General features: G+C 37.3%; 1 protein-coding gene across 1 annotated transcript in view; it reads left to right on the plus strand.

Moving 5' to 3' along the window:
* MALRD1 (MAM and LDL receptor class A domain containing 1) overlaps positions 1-26500 on the plus strand; it is a 930206-nt gene that overhangs the window by 57261 nt on the left and 846445 nt on the right. Inside the window, exons 6-7 of the mRNA XM_069086118.1 lie at positions 3030-3126; positions 21432-21545. Of these exons, the coding sequence (XP_068942219.1) occupies positions 3030-3126; positions 21432-21545 (211 nt within the window). The remainder of the gene's footprint in view (positions 1-3029; positions 3127-21431; positions 21546-26500) is intronic.

Below are 26500 nucleotides of genomic sequence, written 5' to 3' on the forward strand. Positions count from 1 at the left end.
TGCAACTAGTCAACTTCCATGGCATTCCAGTGTGAGCTATATCTACTACCATTAGTGACAGGTGGAAAGGAAGGGAATAAGGAAGGAAGGATTTGAAAGACAGAAAGAATGAAGAGAAATGAATGACTAAGTGGACATAGGAGTGAAGCAGATAGAGGCATCTGATGTTTTGTGCCTAGGTGACTGAGAGAATTATGATAAATTTCATAGAAAAAGGGAAATCAGAATAGAGAACCAATTTTGGAATGTAAATGTGGGATTTTCTTTTAGAAATATTAAATATGAAGAGATTTATACCATTAAAGAAATTTTAAAAATTTAACCTTCCATTCATCCCTCTCAACTCCACTGTCTCTAACTCCTACTCCTTATTCCTATAAATATGCTTCTGATTTTAAAGTCATCATTACAGATGGTCCTAAAATCCCACAGGATGCTTGAATTCTCTGAGGAAGAGAACTTTCCTCTCCGTTCAGTAAGAACTAGAGCACAACTGCTTAGAAAATCCTTCAAGGAGCATAAACAATTTTAATCTGGAGAGAGGGGCTTTTGAATTCTTCTCCTATAGCACTATTGATGCAGCAAATTGAATTTTATTTGTTAAAATTGTTATAAAAACAGTTCTGCCACAATAATATTTTTAAGTTCATCTCCAACATGGTTGTTTCTTTTTTATTAGTCATATAATTGTTGTGTCCATTTTCAACAGAACAGGGATTTTCTTGTAAAGGATATACTTCTAAGTTTCTGGGTAATTTATTGTTTAGTTCTCAGTCTATTGTGTTTTGAAAAGCATGCCAGAGAACAGCTGGTTTAGTTTGAAATGGCTTACTCTGGATGACTAAGCATAAACCAGTGGATTGCTGCATTGCAAAACTGGGCACTGTGGACCGTTGGTGGGTTTTAATTTTTTTATTCTAAACTGAGGAAATACCAAATTGTAAATTTCCATATATATAGCAGAACAGAAAAAGCAAATTATGCTTGAAACTGCAGATCTCTTTTAATATATAGCTAGTTTTGCTTTGGCTCAGTGATTGTTAAGATCAGTAGGGTGAACTGTACTGACTATTTTGCCAAGTCATCATGATTATATGGGGTGGACCGTGAATTCAGCCATCTCTTAACCATACTACAATTGACTCTGTAGCATGAATAACACATCAATTTGCATTGGTCAGTGTAGCAAATGCCCAAATATTATCAAAGGACTATATTCAGCTAATTCAGGTAGTTGGTTGAATGATTCCATTCTGATTCACTTTGTTTAATGATGCCAGGGTTATTTCTTATGGTACTGACTTGTGCCAGATCCTTGCATGTGCAACAAATCAAATATAGCATGGCTACTCTTTTTTTTTAACCACTTTAACAATTAAATAGTTATTTTTGACTATTGCAAATACCCAGATTAACTACTAAGGACCTATGAAATACGACACTATCTACATTCAGAAAGTTGACACATGTGTTGTATATAGAATGATTTTACATATCTATATCTATCTACCTATCTATCTATTAATGTCTAATGGTAAAAAATATCTAACACTACACTGTTACTTCAACCACATCAGCATTGTCTGCAAATAAACAAGAGATCTAAGACAAGGCTACAAATGTTTCAGAGGTTGGAGGAGTAGCACAAGGCATATTCAGGGATATTGTGACCAGCAATTAAAATGAACTCCAGGATGGATCAAAAGCCAGGTGAATAGTCACGAGCTAGGGAGGACCATTCAAGGAAGTTTTGAAGAAGAATGAGTTCAGGGGCGAATATGATGAGTTCAGTTTTGGACATGGTGAGTTTGAGGAGCTCATAGTAAATGTAAGTATAGATGTCCTTCGGTGATGCTACTTGGGAGTTGAGTAGAGAGATTAGGGAAATTAGAGTAGAGACATCTGCAAACTTTCATTTTCCATCAGGATGGGTGTTGGCATACTATTAACCCTGCCTCCTTCTGGATATTTTCTCTCCTCTTTGTTATAGTGATGCTATTCTTTCAGAGTTCTTATACTTACTCCTTTACTGGTTTTGATTCTTCTTCCATCCCCTAAATCTAGGAGTCTCTTAAGGATCTATTTGGATCTCTTTTTTACTATTTCTTCCATACTCCCTCTGTTGGTGATGTTAGCAGTTCTCATGGGTTGAGTGATTGTCTGTATTAAAAACAAAAACAACTCCTAATTCTATATTCTTTCCTAAAGTTCAGCCTAGCATCACCAAGCATCTGCTGGACAGCACTCTTTCTATCTGTCATAAACTCCTTAAACTCAATATATCTAAATATATTCCCTCCTAAAGTCACCCTCTTCTTTTAAACTTTCGTGCCCCTATTAAGCCTGGCACTGTCTTTCTAGTTACAAAGCTTAGAAGGCTAGCTAAACTACAGACTCTAGTTAGAAAGTGAGTTGTATTAGATTAGCTTGACTAAAGTGAGGCATCTAAGAGGAGATCTGATAATGAAGATGGCCAGATGAGTCTCTTCTGCCATGCTTATATCCAGTTTGGCTGTCTCTTAAAGACAGAGATGCAGCTCCAAAATGGATATTAGTGTAGGTATAAGCATTTTATTGTTGTTGTTCAGTCATTTCAGTTATGTCTGACTCTTTGTGACACCATTTAGAGTTTCCTTGGGAAAGACACTAGAGTGGTTTACCATTTCCTTCCATAGATCCTAAGTAAATACTTATGGGATTTTGTATTTCTCTTCTTTCAGTAGAGATTTTTAAAATTTTTATTTTTTGGAGGCAATCAGAATTAAGTTACTTTCCCAGGGTCTCACTGTTAGTGAGTTTCTGAGGTCAAATTTGAACTCAGGTTCTCCAGATTCCAGCACCCATGCTCTCTCCATTGCACCACCTATGTGACCACTTCCAAGGGAATTTATATGATATCTGCTGGCATCTATTTCTAAATATATTTTTATTCCCTTCATTCATGTGACACTTTCTTGTTTATAATTCATTTTATGCAAGATAGTGGAGACACTAATGCTTCTTTGCCTTCTCATTTTGCTATACAACAGGTTGTTATTCAAGGCCAAAGGTTTTTGACTGATGGAGAAGAAGAAACCATAGCAATTGATGATATATCATTCAGCAAAGGATGTCAGCCTGACCTCAGTAAGATCATGTTCTTTTCTACCTTATTGTCATTGAATGTAGTAAAGTCACCATAATGTTACCATTGCTATAATTTTAGAGAGGTTTTCATTTGCTGCTTACATTTTGGTATGGCTTATTTACTTTGCTGTAATCATTTTATCAGTAATTCAATTATTGGAGTATGCAAAATGAAGTAAAAGAACTTGAACTTTTTTTTAGTTAATTTGATCATTACAGTTAGTGAAGTATCTCAGCCCAGTCTCCCTAAAGGGGCTGGGAATCATGTTTCAGACTTGCATGTAATGGTGTTGCATAGGAATAGTGTGGATTGTGGGAGGCAATTGCATCATGGTAGATTTCATGGGAAATGAAATTTCATGGGGAAAAGAAAATGGATGCATCTACAAATGCATACTTGTGCTTTCCTAGAGAAACACATACATTATTCCTTTGAAAGATATAGCATAATTGGCTATTCTATTATTTATATGATATATCAAATAATTTTAGGCTATTTGGTTAGCCATAGTAGATACTTGTGGGTTTAAGATCTTCTTTTGGGTCTGCATTATACATAGATGGATTAATGAAAAACTACTTAATTGTGAACTCCCACATCCATTTTCCTCTCTAAAGACTCCATTTTAAGGAAAATCAATATGTTAACTTCAGAGGTGGGGGTAAAATCAATTTTATGCAACAATCAGTCAATTTAACTTTGTGTAGATATAGCAATCAGTTTGTTGATTCAACTTTTCACTTCATAATCAGTTATTATAATGTCATTTGGGTAAAATCGAAGAAGGAGGTTTTCCTGGTTGTTTACATGTTCTATAAAGATGATTGAATGCTGCTTTTGGGAATTCTGGATTTATGCCTCAGATACGTAGTCCTTTCAAAGGCAGCTTTTTTCTTTACTGTGAAGTTTGAAACCAAAGACTTACTTCATGAGCCAGGAAGATCAAAACTTAAAGTGGAAATATCATCTGATTGACATTATTAACTATATGAAGGAAGTGTGAGCTTTTAAGTATCAGCAGATGGAGTTTTTTTTTTTTTTTTTACTAAAGTACAGGGGAAGGATTAGACATTTCATTGTTAAATGAATGGATTTAATGAGACTGAATAGTTAAATTAATAATGCTTTTAGTCACTTAAAAAAAGTAAAAATAAATGAAGAAACCCCCTTTTCTTTCAATTTTGAACATGTTTTACACATGTATCCCCTTATCAACAAGGAAGTGGATGAGAGGTGTAATTCTTGCTAACTGGAAGAAGGGGCTGGAAGGTCATGGCAGGCAAGATGCCTAAGGGATAGGGTGAAACCCAGGGAACCTTTGAGCTCTGCAAAGAGGAGAGGATTCTCTGGTTACAAATGCATGTCAGTGATGAACCGAGTGAAAGTAGAGAGCCAATATCCCAAAATGAGTATTATTACTGGTGGTTAAAGCCTTGTTTGACTGACTAATTTGTTCAAAGAGTTCTTTGGATGAATAGAACTGTATGCCTGCATGACTGCTGCAAAGCTACTAGGACCTGGTGAAGGTTTGCATTCTCCTCTTCCTACCATGGCCTCCCTCCCACCCTACTCTTCAAAAATTGCCGCCTGGTCAACCAGTATCAGACAAGTTTCTGGCTATTTAAAATCTTGTTCATTTTCTCTGTGTACTTTTAAAATGAATTTTTTATCTTCATATAATTATAAACTGATTTTTATTGCATTCTGAGCAAGTGTTCGCTATAATGGAATGGATAGTTCAGGATGGGTGAAAAACAAAAGGGAACCCCTGTGATTAATTATCCTAGACTTTGTCAGCATATAGTAAAATGTTTCCATTAACACAAAGGGAGGCTTCACATATGAAGCATGCAATTGAATATGTGAACGATCTTATCTTTAGGTATGATTCTTTGGTCACCTCGGATTGTCACAGTGTCTCTCCCTTCTTCCCCCTTTATCGCTCAATTTTTATCCTTTCTTGGTTGTTAGAGTCTACTCTAAATCACCTTCCTCTCTCTCCTTTATATAATTTCCTTCTTATCTGCTAAGCCTTTCTATTTTTTTTTTTTTTTTGCCTTTTGGAGGGCAATTGGGGTTAAGTAATTTGCCCAAGGTTACATGGCTAGTTTTTTTGTGTGGGTGTTAAGTGTCTGAGGCCTCAACCCAACTTAGGTCCTCCTGGCTCTGGGGTGGCACTTTACTCACTGCGCCACCTAGCTGCCCCTAAGCCTTTCTAAATAGCAAAATATGCAAACCTCATTGCTTCCATGCTAGGTATCACCAGTCTTTTTTTTTTTTTTAATCACAACACCATGTTTGTATCTCTCCTTTGTTGTTAAGTCTGGAGTTGGCATTCTGTTTTCTTTGTATCTCTGTCAATAAATGTATAAGATAATGACTTTTGAGGTCACAGAACCCATCTTTTCTTTGATTAGTCTCTTTATTGAAGCGCATAGGAAGATAGTGAGCACTCAGTCAATTTTGATATTTTCCAAATGATAATTATTTTTGGAAGGCACTAGTGAATTTATCTGGGTTAAATGAAATCCAAATTTCTGAAATTTGAACTTGAAGAAAATTTTATATTTATTGGATTGCCCTGGAAGAATGCAGAGAACATGTTACATCTAAATAATAGAATTTACTTTAAAGAGAATGTCAGTCATGTTATGGTGTAAAGCCAAGCATGAGAAGCTTTCCAGAGTACTGCTACTGTGAACAGCTTCAAGGTTCCAATTACACAGTATAGTGAATTCTCTATTCAGTAGCAAACTAAGACAAAACATTCACAGAAATCAAAGTACAGTGTTCACAATGTTATAGCATAACAAGTTATCACCACATAGTTTTCACCAAAGTGGTCACCTAACTTTAAACAAAGTACATTCATTTAGTAACTTAATCATTTAGTAATTCAATCATTTAGCAAGTTTTTAATTCAATCATCCTTAAGGAGGTTTGTCTCCTCATTGGATGCAAAGTACAAAGTTCAAAGTTCTGTACACCTAGGTTACATTGTCTTAATCTCTTCAATCAAAAGTGTTCTTTCTTCTTAATTGGAGAAGTCCTTAACTCAATCATCTAAATGCAAAGATCAAAGTACTCTACCCCAAGCCATAGTAAATTATGATCTTCTCAGTTTGCATTAAATACCCAAGGAGAGATCTTTTTGACTTGACTTGAGGCAGGCTCTCAAATTCCATGGTTCCTCTTCCATGGTCTGAGATCCTACCTGAATCTATTCAATGGTCACCTGAGTTAAAAGGCAGCTCTCAGTTCCTTGTCTAGCTCCTTGTGCTGTTCCTTGGAGTTCACAGTGTCTGGTCCACCTCAAGTAATTCACAGTTTCTGTTCCTGGGAAGACAAAGCTTAATAAAGCCACAATAACATTCATTCACTTTGCCAGTGTCCTCATCAACTCACTTTCTGCCTGGGAAATCAACATAGTCCCACCAACAATGTCTGAGGAATCAACACAAATCATCAGTATAGTCCCAGGACCTCTGAAAATATCAGTAACCTCCTCCAGGATTTCTGTAAACATACAACAAGAAAATCCTCTTTCAGGTCTTCTGAACCAGCAGTAAGGTCCCAGGGCTTCTAAAACAACAGCAACATCCTCTATCAACAGAGGAATCTGACAAAGTAACATCAAAACAGATGGACAAAGTACTAGCACCATAGTCATGCTTCCTCCCATTTCTCCTCTCTTTTCATTTTTCAGTTCTTCTCAAGTCTCTTCTCAGTTCTCAGTTCTCCATTCTGTCACCACAAGTTCTGTTCTCCATTCTGTTCTCAATTTGTAGCAGTTCTAAAAATTTCTCACAACCCTAGCAGTTCTTTTTCTCTCAGCAATTCTGGCTCTCTAGCTTGGGCTTTTCCTTATATATATTTCCTTATATATGGTATTAGCTCCTTCCTGTTCCACCCCTTCATGTTATATCAGCAACTTCCTCCCACTGTGGGATTCACAAGTTCTAGATCTTAATACTTGATACAATGTGAACTTGAAACAAGGTGCTAAGTACCTGTTTGATTGCCAGTACAAGGAGGCAGGGAATATCTTCAAATCCCCATTACCATTACATATGGGCAGCCACAGTATAGTATGAGAGTGTTCCACAAGCTAGAAAGTCTGACTGACAAGACAGGTTTTGGGACTGTTGGTAGTTTTTGAATGTTTTTCCATTATACATTAATACTCTCATAAATATAAATAGGGAAGTAAAGCAGAATTTCATGCCCAATAAAATGATAAAAATCTATTTTTTATTGAAAGAGGTATGAAATTAAAAAATAATATTAGCTATTTATTGACTTTGCATTCCCTTCTAGTCTTTTAAGTTTGTGTACCTTTAAAGTCTTTGCCATTATTTTTCTGAGCAAACTCTTGCTCAGAATGCAATAAAAATCGGCTTATATTGATATGAAGACAAAAATTCATTGTAAAAGTACAGACAGAAAATGAACAAGGTTTTCAAAAGACAGAATCTTGATTGATACTGGTTGGTTAAGCAGCTATTGAGGAGAAGATGGTAGAAAAGAGACCAGGATATGAATAAGAGTATGCAAACATTCACTTTTATTCTTTTTTTGGTTGGTATTGCAAACAAAGCAGTTATGGATTCTTTCTGGAGATGATAATCTTTGTTTCCTTATAATCATAGCCCTAAAATATATACTATGAGAGGGATTTCAAAGGATATGATCAGCTTTTTATCACTTATTTCATATTGCTAGATTGTTTTTCAATAAGTTAGCACGAATTTTGTTCCATCAACAATGGAATAGGGTATATTTTCCTTGAAGAACTATGAACATTGATTTTTAACCTTTTCAGTTTTTTCCCCAATTTGACAGATTTTAATTAGTGTTTATCTGATAGAGTATTCTTCAGTTTTAGAACTGTGTAGAATAGACAATCAGCTTCCATGACTCTCATTTTCCAAATGAAGGCACTGAAGTCTATAGAAAATGATTTAGTGACTTACTGAAGTGACTTATAAATACAGTAAGACCAGGAAATAGCAGAGCCAGATATTCTAATTTTAGTTTCATTTCTTCTTCCAATATGTCACAGCTACATTTTTTTTTGCTTTTTGGAAGAGGGAAGGCGGGGCAATTGGGGTTAAGTGACTTGCCCAAGGTCACACGGCTAGTAAGTGTTAAGTGTCTGAGGCCAGATTTGAACTTAGGTCCTCCTGCCTCCAGAGCCAGTTCTCTATTCACTATGCTACCTAGCCACCCCCACAGCTACATTTTTAAAGTAGTTATTTGTCTTTGTAAATATAGGTGTATAAAAACACTTGTATTTCCTCATTGTAATATTGTCTGATTATGTCACGAGCATTTTTCTGTTAAAAAGTGGGAATTCCTCAGAATTAAAAAAAAAACAGGTTCCATATAGTTTGATGCCAGATTTCATCAGATATATTTGATGTAGATATTTTCCTAATCTGTTTACTTTCCTTTTATTTTGTAAATAATTTTCATTACAAAACAATTTTTTATATTTCATAATTTGTCCATTTTCTTCAATAATTTCTTCTATTTGTTTGATAGATGTAATGTTTTCTTCCTCTCCATAAATTAAATAATATATTATTTCTTTTGTAATTTTTTCTTTTCATTTTGTATGGTATTAAGTATAGTTCTAAATTATTGCTATAATTTTGCCATAATGCTATGCAAAACATTCTCACCATTTTTATTAAGTAATTATTCTTGTCCAAGGGAAAGGATTATACTTTAAATCATGAATCTATTTTATCCAGGGATTGATTTTCTTTTTAGGTAAATAATAAATTGATCATGAGATTTTATTCTTAAAATTATATAGTCTTTTAATGTTTTCAGGACAATCTATGTCATCTCTTATTTTTGTTTTAAAATTTTTATTTTTTCTAATTTGTGTGAAACAATTTTTAACATTAATTTAAAAAAAATTACAAATTCCTTCTTTCCCTCTTCTCATTCTACCCTGAGATAGCAAGGAATTTGTTATCGGTTATACATGGGCAGTCATGCAAAGCACATTTTTCCATATTAGTTATGTTGTATAAGAAAACACAGACAAAAATCTCATAAAAATAAAGTAAAATATAATATGCTTAAATCTGCATTCAGACTCCATCAATTCTTTCTCTGGAGTTGTATAGCATTTTTCCTCATAAGTCCTTTACAATTATCTTGGATGTATTGCTGAGAATAGCTAACTTATTCACTCTTGATCATTGTACAATATTGCTGTCACTGTGTACAATGTTCTCCTGGTTATGCTCACTTCACTCTTCATCAGTTCATGTAAATCTTTCCAGATTTTTCTGAGAGCATCCTGCTTGTTATTTCTCATAGGACAATAGTATTCCATCACAATCTTATACAGCAATTTGTTGAGTCATTCCCCAGCTGATTGGGCATTCCCTCATTTCCAGTTCTTTGTCACCACAAAAAAAGCTGTTATTTTGTACATATGGATTCTTTTCACCTTTTTTCTGATATCTTTTTGGGATATAGATCTAGTAGTGGCATTGCTGGGTCAATAGTTGCCTGGTTTTATAGACTTTGGGTTTTAGTTCCAAATTGCTTTCCAGAATGGTTAGATTAGTCCACAAGTCCACCAATTGTACATTGATGTCTTAATTTTCCTACATCCCCTCCAAAATTTTTCATGTTCCTTTCCTGTCATATTAATTAGTCTGATATATGTAAGGTTATACCTCAGAATCTTTTAAATTTGTATTTGTTTAATTGATAGTGATTTAGAGCATTTCTTCATATAACATAGACTTCATCTAAAAAACATTTGTTCATACCCTTTTGCCATTTATCAATTGGGGAATGACTCATATTCTTATTAATTTGACTCTGTTCTTTAGATATTTGAGAAATGAGGCCTTTATCAGAGAAAGTTGTAAAAAATTCCCCAGAGTTCTGGATAACAGATGATGGTCTTGCACTTTCCCAGTCACCAGTGGAGTGAGGCCTTCTTTGTGCTTGTTCCCCTGTTTTTTAGCATGAAGTTTTCATCAATGTTGTCATATGCCTTCAATGAGGATGAAAATGGCATCATGTTCAGCTACTGAACTGATAGCAGATTATTTAACTTCAAAAGGTAACAAGCCAAGACTCAAGGACAGGGCAAGTTGATACATGGTTTTTTATTCTCAGATGACTGTGCACTCAATGCATTTTCTGAAGTTGAGATATAGCAAAGTATGTATTGATTCTTTGTTGCCAGTGTTAATTTTGGCCTAACAACTAACACCAAGAAAACACAGATTCTCTACCAGCCAGTGCAATACCATCCATACATGAAACTATAAGTTATAAGAAATGGAGAACTTTTAAATACGGTGGTTAAGTTCACTTACCTTGGCAGTATAATTTCCAGGGATGTACACGCAGAAGATGAGGCTGACACATGCATTTCCAGAGCTAGCTCAGTGTTTGGGAGGCTCAGAAGGAAGGTGTGAGAGAGAAGAAGCCTTAGACTGCCTACCAAACTGAAGGCCTACCTAGCTGTAGTGCTGGCCTCATTGTTGTATGCCTGTGAAACCTGGAGAGTCTACCAGCACCATCTAAGGAAACCGAATCACTTCCGTTTGAATTGTCTTAGGAAGTTTCTGAAGATCACCTGGCAAGATAAGGTACTGGACACTTGTCCTTTCTTGAGCAAACTGCTAAGCATTAAAACTCTACTGCATAGTGTGCAACTATAATTGGCTGGCTATGTTTTCTGAATGCTAAATGTATGTTTGCCTAACAGATTATTTTATGGAGAATACATACAAGGCAAGCATTCACACTGAGGCTAGAGGAAGAGAAAGAAGGACACTCTCAAGGTCTCTCTGAAGAACTTTGCAATCAATTGTGCAATGTGGGAGATACTGGCAAAGGACTGCCTGGCATGGTATGCCTATATCAAAGAAGGCTCTGGGCTCTAGGAGTGAAGCATAAATGCAGTAGCTCAAAAGAAACATTAAATGCACAAAGTTAAAGACATCTCCACTCCATATGTACACATGGACTGAGCACATATTGCTCTGATTTGCCATAGTAGGACAAACTGTACTTTGACTCCAACCTAGTGATGTCATTTTGGTCTTCTTCAAGAACAAAGGATGACAGCAATACAAGTAAAAGAGAAAAACCAAAGACTGTACATGCAATTTTCAGACACATGTATGGCTTGTTCTTCTTTATAATCATATGTTATGATCAATTTTTAAAGCTGCCTTGCTTGTCTGGTCTTCTTTTTAGCTTTTCCTTCTGTTCTTTCCATTTTTTTTTAAGATGGACTTGATCGTATTTTGTCTAAGTCTTTCTTAGGTCCATGTATAGAAGAGGAATAAAAAACTGTTTACCTTTGTGTATTGCTACTTTTTCTGAAAATCTTGATATCTTTTTATAAGTCCTTGTCTTGTTTTCCCCAGATTGTGCATTCTTATTGACAGAAGTTGATGGATGTTTCTTGAACAAGTCATATAAGATGTTTTTAAATAGTGAAACCAAATATAGGATCTTTAGCCCAAAGAAAAGACTGGGGACTAGCAGAGGCAGCTTTCTCCAAGTATTTGAAGGACTTTTAAGTTAAAGAAACTTGTTTTGTTTGGCCCCAGAGGACAGAATTAGAAGCAATAGATGGAAGTTGTAAAATGATAAATCTGAACTGATTTGTAAAGAAATAATTCCTAGCCACTAGAGCTGTCCCCAAAGTGGAACAGACCACTTCAGAAGGTAGTAGACTGTTTCTCAGTGACGAGTTCCAAGAAGAGGCTGGATGGCCACCTGCTGGGTATGTTCTTTGTAGGGAGAGCTGTCTTGTTCACTCACAGGTCTGACCAGATGGTCTGTGAGGACTCTTCCAGCTCTTGAGGCTCTGTGATGTTTTAGTTATGAGCTTCATAAGGAACATTGCGGTTGGCTGGGCAGAAGGCATTTTGTTTTGGCACTGCTTGAAAAGGAAGTTTTTATTTAGTAAACTTAAACCTTTGACAGCTGGGGGTGGGTACACCACAAACTATTTTTCTGAATGTGAGTTTCAGTCTGAATATAAAAACAAGCAGTGCAATATTACTAGCCAATACTTTAAAATATAGGTTATTTATTCCTTCAAATGTGGGAAGTCAGGATGACTAATTCTTCTATCCCATCATTAATGCAAAGGCAGGTTTCTAGAGCACTGGAATCTGGGCTCTAATTTTTAAAAAAATTGAATGTGTTATGCTTGGTTTAGGCTTTTTTTTCTATCGAAGATGAACATGAAAATCTGTTCTTCCCTGAAGCCATGCGTTGTGCTGTTAGCTGAGTAAAATTAATCAGAGCCATGCTGTTGCTTTGTTGTACCAAAAATCTGGTGGTGCTTTCAAAATGAGCGACACTTGTCCCGTTTCTGCATTTATCCTTGGAAGGATCACTTTTAAAACTTAAATGCTGGTTAGCATTCATTAAAATTTTCTTTTGGGGAAGCTAGGTGGTACAGTGAATACAGCACTGGCCCTGGAGTCAGGAGGACCTGAGTTCAAATTCAGCCTCAGACACTTATGCTTACTAGCTGTGTGACCTTGGACAAGTCACTTAACCCCAATTACCCTGCCTTCCCCCTCCAAAAAGGCAAAAAAAAAAGAATGTTAAAATAAAGCATAATTTAAAAAAATTCCCTCTTTGGAGATTGAGTATAATCTACTTTTTAAAACTTTAGGTAGAACTGTTACAATTACTAAACATTTATTAAGTGTATATTAAATGCCAGATATCATTCTAAATGCTGGGAATACACCAAAAACAAAAAACAGTCTCTGATATGAAGAAGCTCACAGTCTAATGGGGAAGACAACATGCAAACAATTATACTTACAAAAAAAGTTATGTACAGGATAAATTGGAGATAAGCAGAAGAGGGAGGGCATTAGAATTAAGGGGGATCAGGAAAGGCTTCATGTAGAAGATGGGATTTTAGCTAGATCTTGAAGGAATCCAGGGAAGCCAGAAGGTAGATCTGGGGAAGGACAGAATTCCATGCACAGGAAACAGGCAGAGACAATACCTAGTCAGGAGATGGAGTGTGAGGAGGAGAAAGGAGACCAGGATTTCAGGGTATGTTACTGAGTGGTACAAGGTATAATAAGGCTTGAAAGGGGAAGAGGGAGCAGATTATTAAGAGTGTAAACAGAGAACTTAGTATTTGATTCAGGCAGTGATAGGGAACCATTGGAATCTGGTATGAGTGTATGTGTGTGTGTGTGTGTGTGTATGTGTGAGTGTAATAGATGACATGACCAGAATTGTGCTTTTAGACGATCACTTTGACAGCAGAGAGGGAGATATACTGAAGTGGGGAGAGACTTGTGACAGGGAAGCCAACCAGCAGACTGTTCTCCCTGCTATTTAACAGAAACTAATAAATTAATGGGAATATTGTTCATCATACCTAAATAAAATTAATAGCAAAGAACTACAAATTCAGGGTCTTCTATGAGATTAGGAAAATGCCAGTGTTGAAACTCCTTGCTTTGACTGATGAACCTATGACTCTCATTGAGGAGACCTCTCTGGTGGGCTGGTGAAGCCTATGGACACTTTTTTAGGAATAATGTTTTTCAGTGCATACAGTAAAGTACATAGGATTGCCAAGGAGTTATTATATTGAAATATGGTTATCAAAATATATAAAAAATATTCACAGACCAGGGTAGGAACTCTTGACCTATAGAGTCACTTAGCAACACTGAGAGTTTACATAACTTGCCTATGTTCAGTCATTTTTCAGTTCTATCTAACTCTTCATGACCCATTTAGGAATTTCTTGGCAGAGATACTGGAATGGTTTGCCATTTCCTTCTCCAGCTCTTTTTACAGATGATGAAACTAAGGCAAACAGAGTTCAGTGATTTTCCTAGGGTCACCCAGCTAGTAAGTGTCTGAGGCTGGATTTGATCTCAGGTCTTCCTGAGTACAGGTCCAGGGCTTCATCCTTGGCTCCACCTGACTGCCTGTAGTCATGCAATTGCTGTGCATCACAGGTAGTCCTTGAATATAGGTCTTCCTCAGATCAAGGTCAGTTCTTTCTCTGATATGACATGCTACCTTTTGTTGCTTTTAACTGTTAAATATAATTAGTAATAGATAACAGCACAGAACTACGAGTTTGGTAGGTGCAATAAGTGCTTATTGAATTAAATAATAATGACATCTGATCATTTGAATATCCAAGTGGTGGAATATTTGAAGATCAACAGCTTTTATACACTTGGTTGAAACATATACAGTTTCCCATGTCTATTCCAAACAATTTAAATAAATGCATATCAAGTAATTCCCAGAAGTCAGAGTCACAGGGGTGAGTAATTAAATCTATCAACAAAAGTTAATTGAGTAGCATTGTACTAGGATTATCAACAGACAGCTCAAGGGAAAATACAATTATTGAGTTGTAGGACACAAGTTTAAATTGTGGGAATTTCATCCTTTGTTGGTTATTAGGATGGGAATTTGGTACCCGAACATTCAGGAAATATTTTAAGTCCCCAAATTAAAAGCATAAACTTAAATAAAACATATATTCTGATAATGGAATGTAGAGGTTGTATTTCTTTCTTTTTGCTTTTCTTAACATTTTTATTTAAAGTTTTAAGTTCCAAATTCTGTCCCTCCCCTCCACTCTTCCTGAGATAGTATGAAATCAGATATAGGTTATACATGTGCAATTAGGTATACCATTTCCATATTAGTCATTTTGCACAAGAAGACTTGAATAAAAAAAATGAAAATGAAAAATAGCAAGCTTCAGCCTGTATTCAAACAATATTAGTTATTTCTCTGGAGGCAGATACTGTGCTTCATCATTAGTCCTTTGGGACTGTCTTGTACTGCTGAGAATAGCCAATCCTTCACTGTTCTTCATCAAACAATATTGCTGTTACTGTGTTCAACATTCTCCTGGTTCTGTTCGCTTCACTGTTCATGTAAGTCTTTCCAGGTTTTTCTAAAATTATTCTGTTTGTTATTTCTTAAAGCACAATAATATTCCATCATAATCATATCAGGGTTGTATTTCTTTCTCTTCTGTTTTCTTCTTTCCTTCCTTCATTTCTTTATTTGGCTTTTTGGACGGGGGGAAGGTAGGGCAATTGGGGTTAAGTGACTTGCCCAAGGTCACATGGCTAGTTTTGTGTTAAGTGTCTGAGGCTGGATTTGAACTATGGTCCTTCTGACTCCAGGACTGGTGCTTTTATTCATTGCACCACCTAGATGCCCCAAGAGTTCTATTTCTAAAGGAATAAATGTTTAATTCTTCAGCAGTGAGTTCATTATTGCTCTTCTATCAAAGCAAGGCAACAATGAAGTTGAGAATAAAGTACTGGTGTTGGAATCAGAAAACCTAACTCAGATGCACCTAGCTATGTGATTCTTCTGGGCAATCCACTTAACCTTTCTGATACTCAGTTTCCTCATCTGTAAAATTAAAGGCTTAGACTCAGTGATCCCTAAGGTCCCTCCCAGCTCTAAATATATGATCATATGAAAAGGGACACAGCTATCTTTTTCATTTGAAAAAAAACCTGATAATGAGGATGTTGACTCTGTATAGTGGATGATTTTTCTTGTTATGGTTAGAAAAACAAATATATGTTGCTCCATTTGTTTTAATATTTACTATTATTACTTTTTACTGAAATTAAGTAATGAATCTTAATTAGGAAAGTAGTTTATTGCACAGATCACTCAGTGGTTTCTGGAACCATGGAACTTCTGGAAGTAGAGCTAAATTTCAGTTTACAACATCACATGATGGGGGATCATGTAATCTTTTTATGTCTTCACATCATACTTTCCATTAGTATACTGGTAAATATTTAACAATCAGCCCTCTAAAATGCATACACAAGATTAAGCTTAACCAGCATTGTTAACATTTTCCCTATCTCTTTATTATCAGCAAAACACTAAATCAAGCCTCAATTTGTAGTGTTTGCCTGTTTTCAAGGGGAAAATGCCCAAGCTGAAGATTTAGCAGTTAGCTCTCATGTGCTGGTTTGAGCTAATTCCAACGTTTCTCTGATAACTGCCCCAAATAAAGCAATCTCTGATATCTAGAAATCAGTTATTTTTTTGTTTGTTTGTTTGCTTTTAACCTGGTAAAGAAGCATATTCTGTAACTTTACTTTGTAGCTTGTTGAAAGATTACTGCAAAACCGTAACTACTAAGACAAGGTCTCTATGACTCTTGAGGGACAAACAAAGGCTTGTCTTCTCAGTCCTGCTTTTATAACAAAAGACAGTAACTTATATTGATTGATCTTATACGCCTTGTCATCGATTTCATTGGCCAGTTAGTCAGCCTTCCTCTTTTCTTTTAGAGGACTATTAGGTCTCCAACCACAAAGTGTCCTAAAGATAATCTCAATCACATCTAGCAACATGTGGCATCTTGCTAAATGGTACCACACCTGATGGAAAATAGTACAATGGAGAGGACACTGGATAGAGAGTCCAGAGGACCTGGGTTCAAATCCTAACTTTATTACTTACTATGTCAATTACCCTGGGCTTTCCTTGACATCATATTTTATTCCAAGCCAGAGCTCTTGTCTTTATAATATAAACTTCTCAAGAGTATGAATTATTTTGTTCTTTGTATTTATATCCATAGTGACTATCATCCTGCCTGACTCTTAATAAATGCTTATTGATTGATTGATCTTGAAAATATTCCTCTTAAAGAAGCAATAGTTTCTGGGTGGGCAAATAAATAACTGATTTATGGGTATAATTGATGTTGACATAAGGTAGTAAAGAACTCCATAAGTAAAACATCATATCTGTTAATTAACAAGCATTATTATGCAAATATGTGCTAAGAGCTGGGGACAAAGGGAAAGGCAACAGCTAGACTTTGTCCTCAAGGAGCTCAAATTCTAACTGGGGAGACAAAAAGCAAATAACTCTGTACATACCAATTTAAACAATATAAATGAAAGATTATCTCAGAGGGGAACCACTAGCAATGGGGAGGACCAAGAAAGGCCTCTTGCAGGAGATGGGTTTCCAGCTGAGTTTGAAGGAAGCTAGAGAAGTCAGAAGTAGGGAATGAGGAAGGAGAGGATTCCAGTCATGGGAGATAACCAGTAAAAAGGCACAGATTAGGTAGATAGTGGACTATGCACAAGTAACAGTGAGAAGGCCAGTATCACTGGATCAGAGACTATAGAGAGGGGGGCAGGGTATCAGAAAACTTAAAAGGTAGTCAGGGACTAAGGGGAAAACCTAAGAAGATTATTTTTATATTTGATCCTGCAGATAATAGGGAACTGCTGGAGTTTATTAAATAGGAAAGGGTGTGATATGGCTAGTCTTATGCTTTTAGGAAGATCACTTTGGCAGGTGAGGAGAACATGGATTAAAATAGAGACTTGAGATTTGGTCAACCAGAAGGATCTTGCATGAATGAGATGAGATGGGTGAGGCAATGAGAGCCTACACCAAGAAATTTAAGTACACATGAAAGGACTTGGACAAATTAGACCAGTAGAATGAATTTGAGAGGAGAATAAAGGATGACATTCAGGTTATAATGGTAGATGACTGGGAGGATGTTTGTGTCCTAAATAGAAGTAAAGAAAATGGGAAGAGTGAAAGAATTTGGGAAAGGGGGGGAGATAAGTGGAATTTGGACAATTTGCACTTGAGATATCCATAAAGGCAGTTGGTGATGAAAGACTAGAGTTCAGGAGAAAGTTGAAGATGGATTTATAGATCTAGGAGTCATCCACATAGATATGCAGCTCCTATAGAAGCTCATGAGATCACCGAATGAAATAATTTAAGGTGAGAAGAAAAAAGGGCTCCATGTAAACCCTTGGGAGACAAAAATAGCAATTATGAACTGGATGAAGATCCAGCAAAGGTAACTTAGAAGGAGTGACCAGGTAGGTAGGAAAATAACCAGGAGAAAACAGAGGACTAAAAATCTAGAGAGTAGAGAGTATTCAAGAGAAGAGAAAGATCAACAGTGTCAAAGGTGATGAGAGGTTAAGAAAGTTGAGGATTCAGAAAAAGTCATTAAATTTACCAATTAAGATGTAATTAATAACATTACCAAGCAGTTTCACTTGAATGATGAGGTTGGAAGTCAGATTTCATGGGGTTTATAATTGAGAAGAGAAAGTGGAGGCAGAGAGTGTAGAAGGAGTTTAGCCACAAAAGAGAAGAGAAGACATATGGTAAGACAACTAGTGTGGATGATTAGATGAAGCAAAAGGTGTTTTTTTTTTTCTTTTTTTTTTTAAGGAGAATTTGTAGGCACCGGAAAAACAGCCAATAATCAGTGACAGAAGATTAGTGAGAGCCTGGGGATGTTAGAAGGAGTAGTATACTGGAGAAGATAGTGTGGGAATGCCATGATGATGGCAGTGGCCTTAGTAGAACAAATTCCCAAATGCAGATATATATTCAGGTTACTCTAACATAGGAATTTGAGAGCTGGGCCTTAGGCTACCATCCTATCTGGACTTTTGGCCAGATTCATATTATCTGTCTGTTTAAGATAAGATTTTCAATGTGGCCATGTTCCAGGAACTGCTGCCACAAAGTCAGAGATGTTGGCATTGCTTCAGGCTGGTAATGGATCGCAAATGGAGGATTTTTCAGAGCTCCAAAGGAATTTTCCACAGCAGCTCTTGGTGAAAAGTCAGAAGGATAGTCAGAAGCTTGGCCAGGTGTTCACAGTGCTTTGTGATATTGGAGTCTCTGAACCTATTCTGTATTTGTTTAAAGAGGAGGGAGAGGAAATTGCTTTGTCTCCTTCTTTTAGAATGCAAATTCTTTGCAATCAGAGACTTTTATTTATTCCTTCTTTCAAAGGAAAGTGCATCCCTGAAATGTTCTGGCCATTTAACATTCAAATATGGACCTATAGTCTTTGTTCTACAGATGGGAGCCGATTTTTGCTGTTGTGACCATACTGTTCCAGCCATTCACCAAAGCGAAAGTGCTGTTCCTATTTACTTCAAGCCAATTAACACAACTTTGACTTTTAATTCCACACAATTTGTGCTTAAGTACTCCACTATTTTTATTTACAGTAATTTCCATCTTTTGACTTGTATGAGCAGTGACAAATTAGAGAGATAAAGTGCACTATTCAATTGAACTATGGCCAATGCTTAATTATGTAGCTCTAGGGGACAACCGATTTGTAGCTGTTATATGAAGTAACGAAAATTATGGGTTTAATTGTTTCATGGTAATTGTTATTGTACGATTTTTGGATCATTTATTGCCAACCCTCCCTCAACTGCATATGCTATTTTATTTCTAGTGGATCCTACATTTCAAAGGATTTGCATATTCATAGTTTGCAAACTCCCATTAGGAGAAACCAGATTATGTATGCATCCATAATTCATTTTCATAACCAATTACTTTTTTTTATCACAAACATATGAACAGATAAATAGGCCTCCCCTATTCAGCCATAGATGACTAGAATTACCCTTAAAACTCTTGATCTATATTAGGTTCTATTTATCTTCAGAATACTGTATCATGAGCCTTCAAATGATGGGTTCTTGTTTCAATTCCAAAACTAGACTGGAGGTACTACCTCTCTTCAAACCACCAAGTAACTGAGCCTCATGAGTCTCCAAGGGGACCTGCTATTAAATAAAGAGATGCGTCAGCTGGGGCCAAATATAGTACAAATATAGGTCTCCTGGTCTCTGAGATTTATCAGCAGAAGTTCTCAGAGACTTCTAGAACTCATCTTCTTGTCCCAGTGGGAGCTAGACCCTAGACCCTAAATTGCCACACAGGGCAGAGTAGTAACTACAGAGAGGAAATAGATGGGTAGAAGGAATAGTGAAAGAATATCAAAAAGCTACCCATCCTCATGGTTTCATGATATACTCAAGTTTGATCTCATCAAAAAGCTTACCCATCCTCATGGTTTCATGACATGGTCAAGTTTTGTCACAGAGAAAGGAAACAATCCTATGGATGGAAAGACTAAAGATGCCCTGTGGTGCATTTGGACCATGGTGATTTCTTGTCATTGACAATGCTTCTTCTCTTTCTGGAGAAGACTAATATTAAAACACATATTCTGTATTAGGGAATATTAAGAGATGATAAAGTTGAGGTTTATTAAAGGGGAAAAAAAGACCTTACATAGAAGATTCACGTTGGAAGAATATGTCACAGCGTAATGGTGAAGAGTAGTAGAATAATATCAATAATGCCAGGTTTGAAGTCATAAATTCTTTGTTTGAATATAGGGTCAGTCCATGTGTTTCTATCTGTGTGATTTTGTCCAATACACTTAACCTCTTGTTGGCCTTTAATTCATTCACAGTATCTGTGTCTGTGTTTGAGACCTGACTTTATAATTTATTACCTCTATGACTTTGGAAAGGTTCCATAGCCTCTCACGGCCTTGGTTTCCTCATCTATAAATTGAAGATGTTAAACTCCATAGTCTCTGGGATCCTTTAGAGCTCAATTGATCATTTTATGATCCTAAGATCCATGAAATGAAGAACCTGGACCAAATGAACTAGAAGACTCTTTCGAGATCTAAATTCTTTTGTTCATTAGGGTAAATTTTTGGAGGTTAATCCAGTAGTCATAACTAGGATGGTATACCATTAAAGAGAAAATAAAAAGCAAAATTATGAACATTCTTTCTCTTTAGGCAGGTATAGAAATGGCCACCCATTAGCAAAGAACTCTATCTCTCATCTCCTCCCTTAACTATAAATGTAGGTTAATCATGATAATAATTGATTTTTGTATAGTCCATTGATGAAACTGTTCCTAGATATTTATTATACTTAGTTTGAGCCAGAGGAAGGAGTGTTTCTGGGGAACAGAGACAAGTGGATTACAGATCACAGATATAGACTTAGAATTAGTTTTAAGGGTTTTCTAGTCCAATACACTAATTACAAAGATGAAGAAATTGAATCCCAAAGATGTTAAATGATTTGCCTAAGGTTACAACAGTGGTTGAACTAGAATTTGAACCCTGGATCCTTGGACTCCAACCAAACACTCTTCCCATTGTTCCATCTGGCTCTTCTAATTTTCTCCCCCTATACTTGTTCACAGTGTAGACTCTGAATTTCTCTAAGTTTAGTTTCTTTACTTGGCCTCGCTAAGAGATTTGCTTAATGAAATAGACATTGAACAGTGTTGAGAGAAGAACATTTTCCTGGACAATTGGATAACTTTTTTTCTTAAAGAAAAGTAAAATCTGTCCTCCCAAATGCTTTAGACTTTGCAGATAATAATCACATTTCACTTCTTGTTAATCTTTTAACAGGTGAAATCTTACCATGTCAAGAAAGACTGAATACCTGTGATTGGACATACCAGCCACATACAAGTCTATGCTTTAATGGCTTTGGCCATGAATTTGCAAATGAAAAGTCCTGCTGTAAGTAGTAAAGTGAGGTGACTACCCTGGGCCTGTAAAGCCAAACATGAGCAGCCTCCCAGAGGACTGTTGCTGTGAACAGCTTTAAGGTTCTGATCACATAGTAGAGTGAACTCTCTATTTATTCAGCAGTAAACTAAAGCAAAACATTTACAGAAACCAAAGTACAGCATTCAAAATGTTATAACAACTTATCACTAAAGTGATCACATAGTTTTCACCAAATTGGCCACATAGTTTTAAACAAAAGATATAATTCAGTAAGTCCTTAACTCAATCATCCTTAAAGCGCAAGCCTCCTTAAGGGACACAAAGTAAAAAAGATCAAAGTTCTCTACCCCTAGGTCACATTGTCTTAATCTCTCAGTCAAAAAGTCTTCTTTCTTCTTGATTGGAGATTAGTTTCCAATCATTCTTAGTTACCTTTTTTTTTTTTTGGAGGGGCAATTGGGGTTAAGTGACTTGCCCAAGGTCACATTGCTAGTTAAGTGTTAAATGTATGAAGTCAGATTTGAACTCAGATCCTCCTGACTCCAGGGCTGGTGCTCTATTCACTGCACCACCTAGCTGCCCCAGTTTCCAATCATTCTTAAGTCAATTATCCTTAAGAGGTACAAGGTACAGAGTACACAATTCTCCCACCCCTAGGCCACAGGAAATCATGATCTTCTCAGTCAGCACTAAGTACCCAAGGACAGATTTTTTCATCTTGACTCGAGGCTGTTGTCATTCCATGGTTCCTCTGCCATGGTCCCAGCTTTTGCCTGCCAACTGTCACCTGGATTCAAAGGTAGGCAGCTCCTCGTTAAGCTCCTCATCCAGTTCCTCATCTAGGTCCCATTCCATATTGAAGCTCACAGTGTCCAGTCCACCTCAAGTCCTTCACAGTTCCTGTTTCCAGGAAGACAAAGCTTAAGAGAGCCAAAACAACATCCATACACATCACTGGTGCCATCATCAATTCACTTTCTGCCCGTGAAATCAACATAGACCCACAAACAAAGTCGGAGAACTAGACATAAATCACCAATATAGTCCCAGGACCTCCACAACTCTCCTCCAGGACTTCTGTAAACAGACAACAAGAAAATCCTCTTTCAGGGCTTCCAGTAACATCCCAGGTCTTCTGTACAAAGTATTACAAACACAAATCAACACAGACAGAAAAAAACAGAGTGCTGGGATACCACAAGTTTTCTCCTTCTCAACTCTGCCACCACAAGTGTTCCCTCCTTAGTTCTGCTCTCTCCCAGCTTGTGCTCAGTTTTTTTTTATCTGGTAATTAGCTCTTCCATGTTCTGCCCACCTTTTAACATCCTTACTGATCCTGTCTTTGGCAAGTCCCTCCCACTGTGGATTTCACAAGTTCTGTTTCTTAAGGAAGACTTGATATAATCATGGGCAAGGCTCAAAAGAAACTTGAACTGAAACAAGGTGCTAAATAATTAAATATCTAAAACAAGACACTAAGTACTTCTTTGCTTGCCATTACAGGGCCCCTCCTTGATTGATGGATATTGTATAATCATTGTTTTTTGCTGGGAGAGTGAAATTTCATAAAACTCAGGGCACACCAATAAGAATACTTATTAGTTAACATCTCTTCTGCCTTTGAAACATGACAACATTAAAATAAATACTCAATTTCTATCTATATTTTGATAGTCTACTAGATACTGATAGCCCAAGGTATTGCCATATAATTCAGAAAAAAATCTCATTAAAGCTATCTTTATTTAATAAAACAAAATTCAGTTAGCGCACATAGTAGACATTTAATCTTTGATGGATTTGATTCTTAAAATTCACAAGATTTCATTAAAATTAAGTCATTTATGGTTACCACAAGCATTGTCAGTGTTATAAAATGGGTTGATGGGGTGACCTTGAAATCACAAAGACCTAGATTCAGTTTCTATTTCTGATACATACTTTCTATGTGACCATGGGCAAGTCATTTTATTTCTCTATGTCCAGGAAATTGTCTAAGATTGGGATTCTTAACCTTGGGTCAGAAACCTCTTTTTCCAATATAATTGTTTCCTTTATAATCCTATATATTTCTCATCTCCCCACAGCTGCAGAGTCTGGTTGTGGGGGTGGTCAATTTGGGAAGCAAGGAGAAAGAGGGCACCGCTACTTGTGTGGGAGAGACTAAGGACCAGGTAGTGCCAGGAAGTTGTAGAGTCCAGCACCTGAATTAAAGCTCCAGGGGAACATTGTACAGAGGGAGTTTTGGTGAATAAGGAGGAGGGTCCCAAAGGAACCCACAAGCTTCCTAATAGGGATTGCTTGGCTTCAGGGAACTTGGAGCAGAAACTACAGGTTCTGGTGGTGTGGGAGCAAGGACTTGGGGTTTTGAGAGAAGAGGTTCATCTCCTTACCTAGAGGAGTGGGCTTCAGGGTACCCAGGGACCCAGGGCTGTTGCCAGTGCTGCCCCAATGTAGTTGCTGTACCTCCCCTCTTGTTCCTTTCACCAAGAGGGGGAGGTTAACTCAAATTCCCTACTATTCTAACTTTTCACTTCAGCCTTAGCTCAGTCAGAGACAGGATTACAGGGTAAAAGATCTTAATGGTTCTAACCTTTCGCTATATCCTCAGCTTGGTCAGAGCCAGGATGACAGGGGGAAGGAACTGTAGCCCTAGCCTGGGAAGATCTGGGACTACAAGGAAGAGAATCTTAGTGGTTGTAACTTCTCACTATGGCCCTGGTCTGGTCAGAGCTGGATCACAATGAGAAGGCATGGTAGTCCTAGCCTCATCAGAGGTAGGACTACAGGGAAGAGAATCTTTAGTGGGGTTTATTTTGACCTTTTGCTCAAGTAAACTTTACTCAGGTGTTCATACCTTTAAAAATTTCTTTGAAAATGAGAGCTTTGAACCTTCCAGTAAAGGTGAGTGGAACCCTGGAAAAGATCAAGTGGCACCTGGTTCTTCTTCCCAGTACTGGAGAGCTCAGTTTTATCTCTGAGCCATTTTTTTTCAGATCTATGCATTTTCCCAATTTATCTTAGTGTCAAATACTAACCAGAATGAATTCAATTACCTGGATCTATATTCCCAATGATTTTGCAGTTCTCTCTATGACCCAGGAAAGAGTTAAGTGCTAGTCTTATTCCAAAGTGCAGCTTTGAAACCTGCCTCTCTTTGATCAGTGAAGTGATCCCTTAGATGGATCTTAGGGGAGAAATTTCCCCTTTCTCTCTTTGTCCATCTGTCTTTCTATCTCTAGAACTTGGACAGAGTCCAAAGAAGTAGAAGGAGAAATGTTTTTCTGCCAACAACCTTTCTTTTAGAGACTATCAATCTTTCTAGCCCAGGTACAGTGTTTCTTGCTGCCTGGCTGCTTTTTGAGTCTTACAAGGTGGCAGAATTCAGATTTTACATAGACATAGACACAGACAGATAGAAACAGAAAGCACAGACAGCAATAGCTTTTCTTGGTCTTCCAGATTATATAAAGACCAGGCACTATTACAGCTTAGTAATCCTGTAGGCTGGGAGTTGGGACTGAATGTCAGTAAGCCTATGGAAATCTCCCCTATAGATGCATTCATCTCTTTGGTGGTGTTCCACTGAAGGATGAAGAATTGAGTTTATCAAGAACTCCCCCAAAAGTTCCAAGCAGAGCATCCTCTGTCTAGAGGGAATTTGCCAGCCACGAGGGCCCAAGCAATCCAGTCAAAACTTCCTAGGTGCTTGAAGGGTCTCCCAGCTAAGAGAAGGAAAAAATGTAGGCTTACCTTTGGATTAGAGGGGGCATCCAAATCAGCGATTTCTGCTCCATGTGGAGAGGGAGGTCAGAGTCAGAGACCCAGGCCCACCAGGGATGCCAAAAAGCTGCTGCAGTTTTGTAATGCCATGCACAGAAGCTTTCCAGAATAATGCTACTGTGAACAGCTTTTAAGGTTCCGATTACTCAGTATAGTGATCACTCTTTATTCCATAACAAATCAAAGCAAAACATCCACAAGAAATCAAGGTACAGCATTCACAATATTATAACTTATCACAGAAAATCACAATATAATATTCACAACATAGTCTCAAAGTAAAATAGTCATTTAAGTTAACTCAGTCACTTATCAGAAACAATATCTCAAAGTACTCAAAGTACAATCAGTCACTTTTCAGCAAAGTCATACTAAGTATCATACACAAAACCCTCCACCCCTTAGAACACTACTAAACTATAACTCCATAATTACTCAGTACCCCCAGGAGAGGTCTTTTCTTCATCTTGACTTGGTGCCTGTTCTCAGATTCCCTGGATCCCTTCCCATGGTCCCAGATTCTACCTAGATTCAACAGACCATCACCTGGGTTCAATGGCAGACAGCTCCCAGTTCCTTGACCAGCTCTCTGAGCAGGTCCTGCTCCACACTGAAGTCTACAGAGTCTGGTCCATGTCAGATCCTTCACCATTTCTGCTCCAGGGAATTCAAGGCTCAACCAAGCCACAAACAAACAAAGTCTCAGAATCCTTGTCATGCTTCAGTCACCTGGACTCCTGGCTCCTGGGCTCCTGGCTCTGGGCTCCTGGGATCCTGTTCAGAAGAAGCTCCACCACCACCACAAGTTCTTAGGACTCAGTTCTCCATTCTTCTGTAGCTGCTTTGCCACCAGATCTCTGACTGTGCCTCTCTGGGGCTTTTCTTATGTACACAGTATTAGCTACTTCCTTCCGCCAAGCCCTTCCTTTTACATCAGCAACAGGAGACAGGAGTTCATACCTTCTGTTTCCCCAACAGAGGCTTGATCAGTTACTAAGTGCTAAGTACCAGCTACCTTTGCCAACACAAAAGGATCTTCAAATTCAAAATTACATTACCATTACACGTTTAAATCCAGGTATGCCAAAAACTGTTGAGGTGGGGGCTCTGCCCACCCAAAACTGTTGCGGTTTCATGTTGTGTTGTGGAGGAACCATCTCAAAGATTTCAGAGTCAGACCA

This window comes from Petaurus breviceps, unplaced genomic scaffold (assembly GCF_028583685.1).
Source record: "Petaurus breviceps papuanus isolate PSGF00001 unplaced genomic scaffold, PetGlider_PUasm1.0 178, whole genome shotgun sequence".
In the NCBI taxonomy this organism is placed as follows: Eukaryota; Metazoa; Chordata; class Mammalia; order Diprotodontia; family Petauridae; genus Petaurus; species Petaurus breviceps.